This window comes from Pectinophora gossypiella, chromosome 11 (genome assembly GCF_024362695.1).
Source record: "Pectinophora gossypiella chromosome 11, ilPecGoss1.1, whole genome shotgun sequence".
Classification (NCBI taxonomy): Eukaryota; Metazoa; Arthropoda; class Insecta; order Lepidoptera; family Gelechiidae; genus Pectinophora; species Pectinophora gossypiella.
In genome coordinates this window covers 4,872,658-4,884,910 of record NC_065414.1, presented here as the reverse complement: position 1 = coordinate 4,884,910, position 12,253 = coordinate 4,872,658, and the positions used below count along the sequence as shown (strand labels likewise).

General features: G+C 38.7%; 1 protein-coding gene across 2 annotated transcripts in view; it reads right to left on the bottom strand.

The window, feature by feature from the left end:
• LOC126371033 (tyrosine-protein phosphatase non-receptor type 9) overlaps positions 1-12,253 on the bottom strand; it is a 61,182-nt gene that overhangs the window by 9,811 nt on the left and 39,118 nt on the right. For both annotated transcript variants that reach the window (XM_050016230.1, XM_050016229.1), the window contains 2 exons: positions 3,839-4,047; positions 633-742 (listed from right to left, as the gene is read on the bottom strand). In XM_050016230.1, coding sequence (XP_049872187.1) covers positions 633-742; positions 3,839-4,047 — 319 coding nt within the window. The remainder of the gene's footprint in view (positions 1-632; positions 743-3,838; positions 4,048-12,253) is intronic.

Genomic DNA, 12,253 nt, shown 5'->3' with positions numbered 1-12,253 from the left:
ATACCTGTCATTTTCTTATACGCCGAAAAGGAAAGGGACGGATGATTGACAGCTCTTAATTTTAGGAAGAATGAGTAAATAAATGAATAACCCGGGCGAATTTTTAGACGGTTGTTTTAGATTTGTGCTTAAAATTGACGTGTGTTCCATAAATTTTATGCTTGTCGATTACCCGTCCCTTTCCTTTTCGGCGGATAAGAAAATGACAGATATAACCTAAAATAAAATTAGATGGTGTTTACAGGAATTAGCACCAATGGTGTCGAATGTGGCGGTCAAAACGTTTTGCTTATTACGCGAGAATGCTGCAGAAGTAACAAAAATGTTTGGACAGTATAGAGACACCACATACACATACATACATAAACTCACGCCATTTTCCCACCGGGGTTAAGCAGAGTATGGAATTAAATTCACACACACACACACACATATATATATGCGATACGGCTCACCACCTATTACGTTGGTCTAACAGGAAGCTCGGTGAGGTGTGGGTACTTAGTTTATATGGCAACGGATGTACCTCTTCACTACCCGAATTGGGATATAGTCGTGAACTTATGTTGCACACCATTCACACAACTTACACACACCACACAGCATTGACCATTCACCATTGCGAGACTCACCATTTTGCTTAACAGGTGGTATGTGGTTGCTGATTACATATTCGTCGATGACTCCTTCTAGCTTGGCGTTCTGTAGGTTGTTAGTGTAGCAAGTCCGGCAGTGCTCCAACCTGGAACCAAACACAGAAAATAAAATAAAATATAAGCATACAGTTACCACGTCAGCAAAATTTCGATCAACACTATGCCGACAGATCATTTTCGCGAACGTGGAAGACATCGATAAAACACTAAATCGACTAACTTTATCTCGACTGAATGCTATCCCAATATACAGAGGATCGACAGAATATAACCATATATTATATTTGTTTATCTAAATTTAAACGCTCTTTTTTCATCAACCTAATCCGTATTTAGCGTTTATTAGAAAACATTACAGAAAAAATATAAAGATATCTTAAGACTAGTAAATGAAACCTTATCGCTCTTCCAAACAACCTTTAGTTTAAGAAATTCCTAGTTTGCCAGCCAAACCTGTCGCTGAGTATTTATTTAATAGTACGCGTGAACAAGAGCAGCCATAAATATCATGACCACCGGGACATTTGGGACTGGAATGACGAAAATTTTAAGTATGCTAATATCATTTAATTAAATTAAATTAAATATTTTTACTTGATGAAAAAAGTATTAATATTATATGACGCGTTTTTTGTGACGATTGTAATAAACTAAAAAAGTGACTCACTACCCAGAACTCTAGCTCACATCACCTATACTCTATGAACTAAAACATGTCCCGGCGTATCGAGACGTATGGCAGCTCTAGCTAAAACTAAATACCACATAAACACAGCCATTTTGAAGTACGTTACAACAAAACTAACTAAACGTGTTTTATTACAAATATATTGATAAGCTTATCGCTATCACAGCAAATGTATACACGATTGTTGCATTATTTAAGATGATTACAAGAACGATTGTGTCAAGTGCAATGTGCGATATGGAAGTTCATATTTTTATGACAGTATCACGTCCGATAGACTGATACAATTGCATGTGCAATATTCCGTCAGAAGCCAACGTTTCAAAACTGAAGAAGGAGTATTTACTTATGTTATCGAGCGAAATCAAAAATGACCAACTCAATATTAGTGTTTAATAAAGAGTAAAATAACAAAAATTATAATAATATAAAACTTCTTACTTTACACCCTTTTGTCACGGGAATTTTAACGATTCTGACGATATAATTATGTCGATATGTTATATATAAATATGATATAGGTTGATATGTGAACCCAAATAAGTCATGTCTCGTTCGATAATTTTATCACGTTCGCATGTTAGCCCTGTTGGAGTAGCAGGGCCAGTGGGCCAGGACCCGCGGCACAGCAATAGCACCGATATACGCTACGACCAATATACGCAGCGAATGCTATCTTTGTGGATGAGCGTCATACGGCTATTGGTTATATCGAGATCCTCGATATAGCTCGAGCCGTGTCCGTAAAACTGTTTAAGCAATATCCCATAAAAACGCATGTAGGTATTGTGAACTTCCTCAGCTATATTATAGCTACGAAGGTCAAACGTACCCGGGGGAAATCTTACGATGCGATGTAACTCGAAACGAATTTAATCAGGCACGGGAGGTTGTGAATAACGCGGCCATTGCCAAGCGGGGGGTTGGAATTAAACGCAGATAAACAGCGCGATGGGCAATATCACCAGGTGGAGACCGTTTGGAGAACGGTTAGCTTTTTGATTTCTCTCATATGTATTCATGGCAGAGGAAATGTGAAAAGTGCGTGCCTTTCTAATGAGAGTACTTTATTTATTGAACCAGCCTTTAGAGGCCTAAGGACACTGCAACCGTAATAACGTACGTGAACGTACATAGAAAGTTGTATTAAATTGGTCGTCAAAAATAGAGCCACGTTTAATTATCTATAACGGGTTAGGTGAAAGTGCTTGTCCTATTTAGTTAGACTGGCTTCGATAATCGATCACCACTTATGCACACGTTTATTATCATATCGTTTCCTTTTTAAACTGTACAGGATACAGGCACAATTTACTAAACTGCTTTATCCTATTTTAAAAACAAATTATTCCACTTAATCGATGGTTAAGAAACTATGAATTATGTTGTACTTACTCGTATCAATGTTTATAGGAATGTATGCACTTTCCAAAGTGGAAGAGTTAATTAATCGCGACTAATTTCAATTTCGAACTCGCGTGAGCGGTGCCTGCAGACCGGATGCAATCGTCGGTGGTTATTGGCGACCGTGACCCGACGCTCATCTACCCAGGGCAATTCTAATTTCCTCCATTCGCATCTGTCGTACATTCATTTTAACCTACTACACTCTACTGAACATGAACGCTTTAAGATTTCAGAATGATGGTTTTTTTCCCTGTTCCTCTTGAAAAGAGGGGACAAGCATTTAGTGTACCGCACCTAATAAGGCGTCAAATTAAGCCTGAAAGGGAGAAGTCGAAAAGCCTTTCTTTCCCATTTCATTCAAGTTGTCCAAAGATCATCAGTTCAGGTCGGGTCGTCATTTATCACGTTCCGGGAAACGCTCTGCAGTATTGAGTGTATATTTCGAACAGTTATTACAATATTCTCGGAATTTCGCCGAATATATCCACTGGCGGATAAAATAATCTACCAAGACTAAGAAACTAAGTTTAGGAATGAAATTCTTTCTGTACAAAATTTGTGTATAGTCGCATTAAACCATGAAATCAGTATGTATTGCATCAAGAATCACCTATACCGTTACAATCCCCCTAAACCGTCCGTCCGTCCCCCCCCCTCAGTCTCCTTTCTAAACTTAATTCGACATGTTTTCCTTTAATCAACAAGCCCGGTCCAAGAATACTCAATACTCCCAACAGATCATTGATTTTAGTTTGGAAGTCGATAATGACGTCGTTTATTTTGCACAAATCCGTTGAAGAGATTCTATTTAGCCAATGAGTCACGTTTCTTCGAACGTTCATCTTCTTGGATTTTGAGCACTTATTGTTAGCTGATGAACGGTTAATCATTTCTTGTGAAGGGTGTCTGCAAATGTACTTTTCGTGGTAATTCAAGATAACAGAGAACTAAACTACGCACAAAAACAAAGAAGCATAGTCTTGCAAACAGGAAAGGTCATAAGATGGTAGTAGTTATGAACGCGGTATAGTTGGCTAGTGAGATTATCATCAGCTGATTTCTCTCGTAGCTTGAATGAGTGTCTCACCAGGCGGCGTGGTCGGTGTCGAGCTGGCCGCCCAGCTGTCGCGGCAGCGAGGCGCGCGGCACGTGCACGCCCAGCTGCGGCGCGCTCACTGTGTGCACGCGCTCCCGCAACTTCTCCCGCACGAACAACCGCAGGATTCGGAATGGCGCCTTGAACCACAGTGGCGCTGTCACTATCAGCACTTTCTTTAATTTGGCCGGGTATCCGCCCTGTAACAATACAAATTGTTTGTTATTATTTTGGTCAACAAATAAAATTATCTCAAAAACATGCAAGATACACTAAATATGCGTAACACACAACTTTGCATGTATAAACAGGAAGTATACAATTAAGTTACACAATACATCTGTAAGGTCAACCTGTGAACATATTTAAAGGGACTACCTCAATTTGTCACCTGACGCGAGCCCTTTACACGTTCCATATGTGTTCTAACAGGCGATTCACGGAGGCCCGGTAATTTGAGCCGCTCTCCTTTGTCATTAATTACTCCCATCCCAGTTTATCGCCTGACACATACTAAAGTTTCTAGACTTCTCTAATGTGACATCAATTTCAATCGCAGTATACGTATCTACTATTAATCGTTACCCAATGACCTAACGAACTAAAACACGAAGAGGTATTTCAACATTTCGTTCAACATAAAAACGTAGCAATTACCTACAACTTGCTGTTCCAAATAGGGGCGAGGAATGTTATTCAACTTTTTTGTGACTGGCTTGAAACAATCGATTAGTCGGTATGAGTATAAAAGTCGAGAAAATTGGGAAGTTTTTGGAGAAATTGTGGAACAAACGCGAGGTTTGTTGCGTGGAGTGGCAGCGGTCACGCACGGCGTAATCTCTAAGTATTCTACTCGTGCGTGTCGCTTTGTATACGGCGAAGAAAAACGCAGCCACAAGCTTTAGTCAGCCCAGGCCTACATCATCGCCCCCTGCCCGCAATATTTAACCCCAACCTTATACTTACAAACCCGCTAAACCTTCGGTAAACACACGAGATTGATGCTTCCTTGTTAACCTTTAAATTCAAAACAAACATACTGAAATAACTTTAAATGTCTTATATTTACTCCATTCTGACGAGGTAGGGATAAGCAAAATAACTTACAGCTTCTGAATTCAGTTAAATTTTGTACTAAAACACGTTGGCTATTTGTGATTATAAGAAGATTAGAACTTCTAAGAGAGATACAGCCAGAAGCAAGCTAATCAAAGCCTTGTCCATTTATCCCCAAGGTAATTCAAAACCTTTAAACGTAAATTCGTGATGTAAACTCACTGTACTATACAACCACGGTAACATAGTTTTTATCGCATAAGCTGTGCCTAACGACCGGTCGATATTGGTGTCATTTTCCACACAAACGGTACACAAAGTCGTCTTCATTTTGTCCGAAACGATGTTTCCATGACAGCACATAGACTATTTACATACCTAACACGTCTTGCGAAAGAATTTCAGAACGTTTATTTTCCTATAGCGAAAATCTTTCAATAATCGGCAAGTGCTACACAACATTCAATAAACCAAATCTACACAAACAGATCCACCAAGAGTTTCTGTCATGGGAAGTAACTGTATTGAATTAAGTGCATCTCAACTTTATTTTGTACATAACAGAAGCTCCTTTAACTTGTCAAAACCACTTATACTACATTACCTGCTCTCATAAATTGTCTTGAAGCGAGATAATGAGTTTCATACAGACATGGTGAAAATATTATTGATTGCGATACTCTATTATTTATTACCTACTGTTCTTTTTAATGATACAGTTTACAACGAATAACTAACTGTCACTGCCTAACAATAATTGAAAATAGACCTAACAATGGATAAACCGACATGCGCCAAAATCGTAAAAGCCAAGCGTAGTAACGACCTTCATGATCATCTTGTTGGTATCGTTTCAAAATGCAAATATAAAGAAATGGTGGCTTTAATTAGTACATTTCAGTCATCAACGAGCGTAATGAGAATGGCATTAGATAATCAAATTGTACATCCCCGTGCCATTAGCCAGGTAAGCGTCACGGCATAGCATAACAATCTACTTGCCAAGAATATAAAACGGTTGCGAAACGGCATACTAGGTATTTTCCCTTCATTAAACTGGCGGACTATTAGGGAGGCGATAAAAGATGTCTGAGCAGCAGGAAGTGTTCCCGCTAGAAGCAAGTATCGTAAGGTCGGAACACTGCTGCTGTGTCGCAACTACGAACTTTTCCACTACGTTGCGTGCCAATGCAACTCGATTTATCAGTAACGCAATCAAGTTTAAAGATTGATATTGATAAGTGAATAATTCTCTTCAGAGTAATAATTAATAGCTACGATTCCAGGATCAGATACAATAAAAAAGATGTGAAGCAATTCATTTAGTTTGAAACTAATTTCTTCGAACCTTTAGGGCCCAGCGACAAACTTGATAATAAATCCGCATTACGGGCCCAAGCGGGAGTTAGCCTTATAAATATTCACGGTCAGAGCGCCTGCAAGCGTTCGAGGGTAAAATGAGCTCTTCTTTTACGACGGCATGACACGAAAATCTGGGATGAGGGGCTTCCTCCGTCACTGTCAAGGTTTTTGTTCTGGTACACTTCAAATGCAAACGAAACCCACCAGAATGATAATTTAGACCGTATTTCAGTTAGGCAGCATTAGTTTATAGGAACAATCCGCACCTAGAGTATTTAATTTACTTACCAAAATCTTTAGGAGCAACGTGCTTAGTTTCGACGGCTGTTCGTTCAGTAATCGAGAACTTATGACAAAGAAATATTATATTTCGGCATAAATTCAAGCTTGGAACGAACTTAACTGATCTTCTTAAGTTGTAATAGAAAACCGTACCTCCACGTTTCTTTTTCGCAACAGAAAACCCGGCCCTTTTTTACCCAACAGCTCCAGAAGAAGGGTTATGTTTTTTTACGGATTTTATTATATTTTACTGTAGGATCACGCTTTGCTTTGCCCTGCAAATTATATCAGTGGTTCAGAAAATGTATACCGAATGCCCGTTTACTTTTCGGGGGTTTTCGCTATAAAAACTCTAGTTTACTATTCCGTATTGCAGAAAGCAGGACCGAAAAACAAGCAAGTTGAAGTGAACTAGTTTCCTATTCCGAACTAGACGAAAAGTGAAGTTAGATTCAAATGATTTCGGGTAGACTGATTGAATGTAGAAGTCTACGAAGGTTTCTTTCATAATAAATTTATTAAGGTGAAGTGAAATAAGTCTGCCTTTCAGGTGCGAAGCTCTAGCCGTATTTCCCAACCTACGTCATTTCATCAGGGTTCTTACATAAAACCTATTCTTATATTTTATACAAAGCCACCTACACGAGTTATGAAAACAAATTATTTCCAATACCTACAGCGATTTCTGACCAAAATGTTATTATAGGTGCCATTTTAACTTTGCTCATCTTGAATAAATAAGCCCTTTCTTTAATAAACAACCTTTTCTCTACTCTATATTCGCGTAGGTATGAATGGAATATTCTTATATGAAACGTGGATAAAGTCGGAGTCGGGTCCATGGAAATGAGGAAGTTCAAAAGGAAAGAAAGCTGAAAATTATAATGAATATATGCGCTTCATTACGTAATCCACATAAACCCGTATATGAAATGTTCCAAGGCATTATGAGTCATTTAGGTCAAGTGAACATAATGGTAACATCGAGGTTGTGGCCCTAACAAGACGATAATGACAGAAACACAATGACACAACTGCTATAACTTTGTCTTTGTTATTATTGCACATACATGGAAAAATCCAAGTTGGAATTTACTAGAAGCGTCGGAGTACACAAAATCAAGAGCAAATTAAATAAAAAATGTTAAAGAGTTGCAAAGGTCAGCGCCGAATGGCCCTAATCAATTTTACTGCGTAGACAGCCCGACGTTTTATTAGTATAACACACGCACACAGAATAAATATACGTAATAATTGTGGGCATGAGACAGTTTTATGGGCTTTTAGTAAAGTATATATCTGTGCAATTAGATGATCGTCCTTTTCTCTATTATCAAATTATTACGGTCTGTTTGGCGAAAGACAAGAAACTAGACCTCGCAGCGAGGATTTAGATAATCCTTATACAAAGCCGACAGCCGTGGACGCAATTATGGCAAAAGTAGGCGGTTACTATTATATAGGGTGTTAGTGACATCGTAACGAATTCTCAGGAGGATGATTCTGAGTTAATATCAAGTGTAATTTTTCCTCGCAAAATTCATGATGTTTTTAGGTTTTTTTATTTTATTCAATTCTATACTTTTGCGATGACAAATTCCACTTGATATTAACTCAGAATCATCCCCCTGAGTATTCGTTACGATGTCACTAACACCCTATATATACTTCTTATTTACAACAAAATTAAAATCTGAAGATATTCACTTCAAGGAAAACCACAATTTACTGAAGCCAACGATATTTCTTTACAACCCTAAATGGATACCTAGTGGCTAAAAGCATTTCAACTTGAAGTATGATCCGTAGTAGTTCGACACGATGACTTTATTCATTTAGATTCATGATTATTATCATAAGAGAATAAAACAAAATGACTAAGCATGAAAATTATAAAAATGAGTTGATAAAAAGACACCTAGAATTTGTTTGAACAAATCTAAGTTTGGTAAACAAATTACAATGTCGTGACGGTCACGAAAGTTGGAACAAAGATCAAAACATTCAAAGTAAGCATGGGGTGCGGGTGCGGTCGCAACGCAGGCTCGTGAAAGTTGAGAACACTAGGGGTGAGAGGTCAACGACCTTGGTTTTAGGCTCCCTTCTACTCATGAAAGCATTATACCTGACTCTCACTACCCACGTTTTACGATCACTTTCCTTAGAAAATATTTCTAAACAAAGCCTCCTTCACGATTAAAGTTACGACGTGACAATCCTCTTTCACTGTCATAAACAAGCGTCAACTTCCAAAACTATTCTAACGCACCATTGAGTTTCGCATCACAAAATGTTTACAAAGAGGAGCTGCTGACAAATATCCGACCCTATCCATCATATTCAGTTATTTATTGACCAAAGTAGAGCCATAATATGTTTTATTTGTGAGGTAATAAACACATGACTTATATAGACGAGAGGGGTTAAATCTGCGTGAGTAGAAGCAGTCGACAGCAGACAAGTGCATTGGCCCGGGTCTTCCGCCTTGTCCGCCGTCTAGACAACCCCCGATGACGTCAAACCAGTCTACTGCCTTTGCACTAATACCTCAAACTCCACCAATAAGAGGCCGTAGAGATGCAGAGGTTAAATGGCGTTGAACTGAATTATTAGTTTCCATTTATTTAAGCCAAGCTTCTCGTTTACTTCGACAGGATTTCAGAGTTCACAAATGTTTTCAATACTAAATTCAATGCCATTTCGAGAAATTGGAAATTAGTTTAGTTATCCAACTTTCTTTCTTGAGAGAAAATGTATTGGAAATACGGTCTGGCAGTGATTTACTCGTAGTTAACCATCAGCGCACAGTTGTCTGGCTTCTATTATGAGTCAAGGGGAAGCGAGCACCCTCTGTCAAACGCACGCACGCCGCTCAACCATTCGAGCTGAATGTAGATCTGTTAGTAAGGTAAGAAATATACCTATTTCAAAACACTCCTCCATTTGTCAAAATATTGACTGACCATATTTTACTGAAATTTAAATAAAAGACTAAACAGCGTTAATTACACACTGAGCCTTTGTTTCGCACATTGTTGAAAACCGCTGAATTAACTAAAGTCTATAAAGTTCAACAATGACTTGTCGTCTGCTGCAAGCAAGCCACAAACAAAATTTATTCAAACAGGCATGAATTCAGGATTTTCGTTACTCAAGGGATCGCTCAGTTGTTGTACTTTTGACTTGATGGGATGAAAGCTAATACGGGGCTAAATCCCGATCGACTCAAGTATGTGAAATCCTGGAAATTGGAAAAAACGAAGCCGTGTTTGTTAGCATGTAGATGCAAAGTGTCGAAACTTTTACCCCAATCAGACAACGAATAACTCGCTGCCTAACATTCGTGACTATATAGGGATTAGAAGAAGAAGAACATTTGTGAAGCGATTCGCCATCTGTTTCAAAGATATGGTAACGAATTTTGATTTCATCTCGTTGTGAATTTTGTACAGCTAAGTACTACACATTGTCTTCTCAGAGAAATAGGGCGAGAGCTATGTTGGTGCTGGTGAGATAAACCAGTCTTTGACACAGCGTCAGCTCTCGACCCGACGCCTCTGAGGAACACTTCACCACTTGTTGACTCTCCTGAACAGTATCGTGGCCTGTATAAAGTGTCCAACTTACACAGTCCGTTCTAATGTAACTGAAAAGGGTTTCTGCGAAATAATTTATTTGAACGCCAAGGTAACTTAAGATTTATAAAAATTGCTGGGCAACCGAAATATTCTTGAAAGTTGATGGCCATAATGTCTTTGTCAGGAGTCAATCTGCTTGGTGGATTCCTGAATAGGTACTTCGTCGGAACCATTTCCACGTCTACGAAAAGAAGGGGTCGGGCATCGAGAAAATATTGTTCATCGAGAAAACTTTGACAAATACATTTTCACAAAAGCAACACAATTACATTGCGAAAGGGGAATCGATACTCGTATATTCGTGGAAGTTCAACAATTTACAACCCTTGACGTAAGCCAGTTCTGAGTATAGGTACAAAGACCCATTATTGAATTCTGAGTAAGTACTTATAAAAAGTATTGACGAATGCATAAATAGAGGTACTAGTAATAAAGAAATAATGTCTCTAGCAATTCATTCATAATGAAAACTACTCAAAAATTGTGTAAATGCTAGGTATATCATGTTACAATTCCGTGTTACAATGTCCTTCTTTTTACAGGTCTTGTTTTTCCACACCGTCACATTAATTAAGCTAAAACCCAAGATTGTGCGACCACAGCAATTACATCGTTAAGAGCTAACCAGCTGTGGGAAACAGGTACACTGGCGCAAATAGGTAATGCTACAACAGAGTGGTACACGTACATTACTTCAATAAAATCCAAGAGACTTTCTTAAGACAATTATTGTTGTTTTGTTTCGAGCGTGTTTCAAAGTAAGTACGTGAAAGCTTACAAGTTTAAGGAGCTGAACAAACCCAATATCCTGAAGCACACCACAAAACTTTTTATATCACCTTATTTTTATTCATGCCGATTACTCCTCTTAATGTTTTCCTTATCTGTTGAGCGACTGTTAGTCGTATCAATTTATAACCGAAATTCAAGAGATATAGGGCCACTATGAGTTCAATTGAAGCCTGCCCCTGAATCTACCCCAGTAACAGGTGAAAAAGTAGGGTATCGCAATTTCGCGCAAGGGTTGCACTTTAACTGCCAGTATTCATTCAGCGGCACCCCGCGGGGTGAGGTAACGACGTTTTTTCGCGAACATTCCCTGGAATAGCCCCGCGCCCGACCCAGCATCAAGCCATTCAAGGAAACCACTTTCCCACTAATGTTTGTCGTCTCGCGCTTTAATGTTCTCGCCGACTACGAAAGTTCTTTACAATGTGAATTACTTGTAGATCTTATCGCCCCACGCTACTTCACACAAACTTAGTTCGCATCTACATAATGTTCGTATCTCTTCTTATCCCAGTATCAACGGTATACATAGGTAATTCATAATAATTTCAATATGGGATCTTTGACACCGAACAGATTATTTGTTTCTTTGAAATCGCGCATTAGATACAGGAAGGAAAAGGGAATTTATATTTGTATCAATTTACATTTCTATATATTTCTTACAAAATATTTTATCTGATATTATTACTCTTTAAAGTGCAATAACGTATTTTCCCGTGACTATTTATACGACTACAATATACGTTATTGTGATGTTAATGATTTGTACCCAGTTAATGGCAATACGCTCGCTCCTATTACATGGGACTTAAACAAAGCTAACAAGGAATGGGTGTACGTAAAATACACGTCTGCCTACCCCTTCGGGGATACAGGCGTGTGATACTATGTTATGTTACATTATTAATTTGCAGTGAAGCTACATTCAGGTTCGCGTGGCTGCACTTCATTCGAAGCAGAGTGCTACTATGAAAGCATCAAAGGGTCAAAGGAACTGTCCTTCTCCATACAAGTGTAGAAAATGATCTCGCATTCAGCGTGGAAATGAGAAGCTTGTGTATGAGGACCGTATGACTACGGAATGTTGTTGACAACGCGTCGCGTCGGCTCATATCATGTTCGTGGTAGACGTGACAGATTTAGCCTCACCGCAATAACAAAACGTTCTTCGAAATCCTATTTTCAAGTGACTACAATTAAGGTTTGACCTCTTTCGTCCGAATGACACTCGAAACCACCTGATAAAGGAAAACAATTTCACCCCACTTTCTCAAGA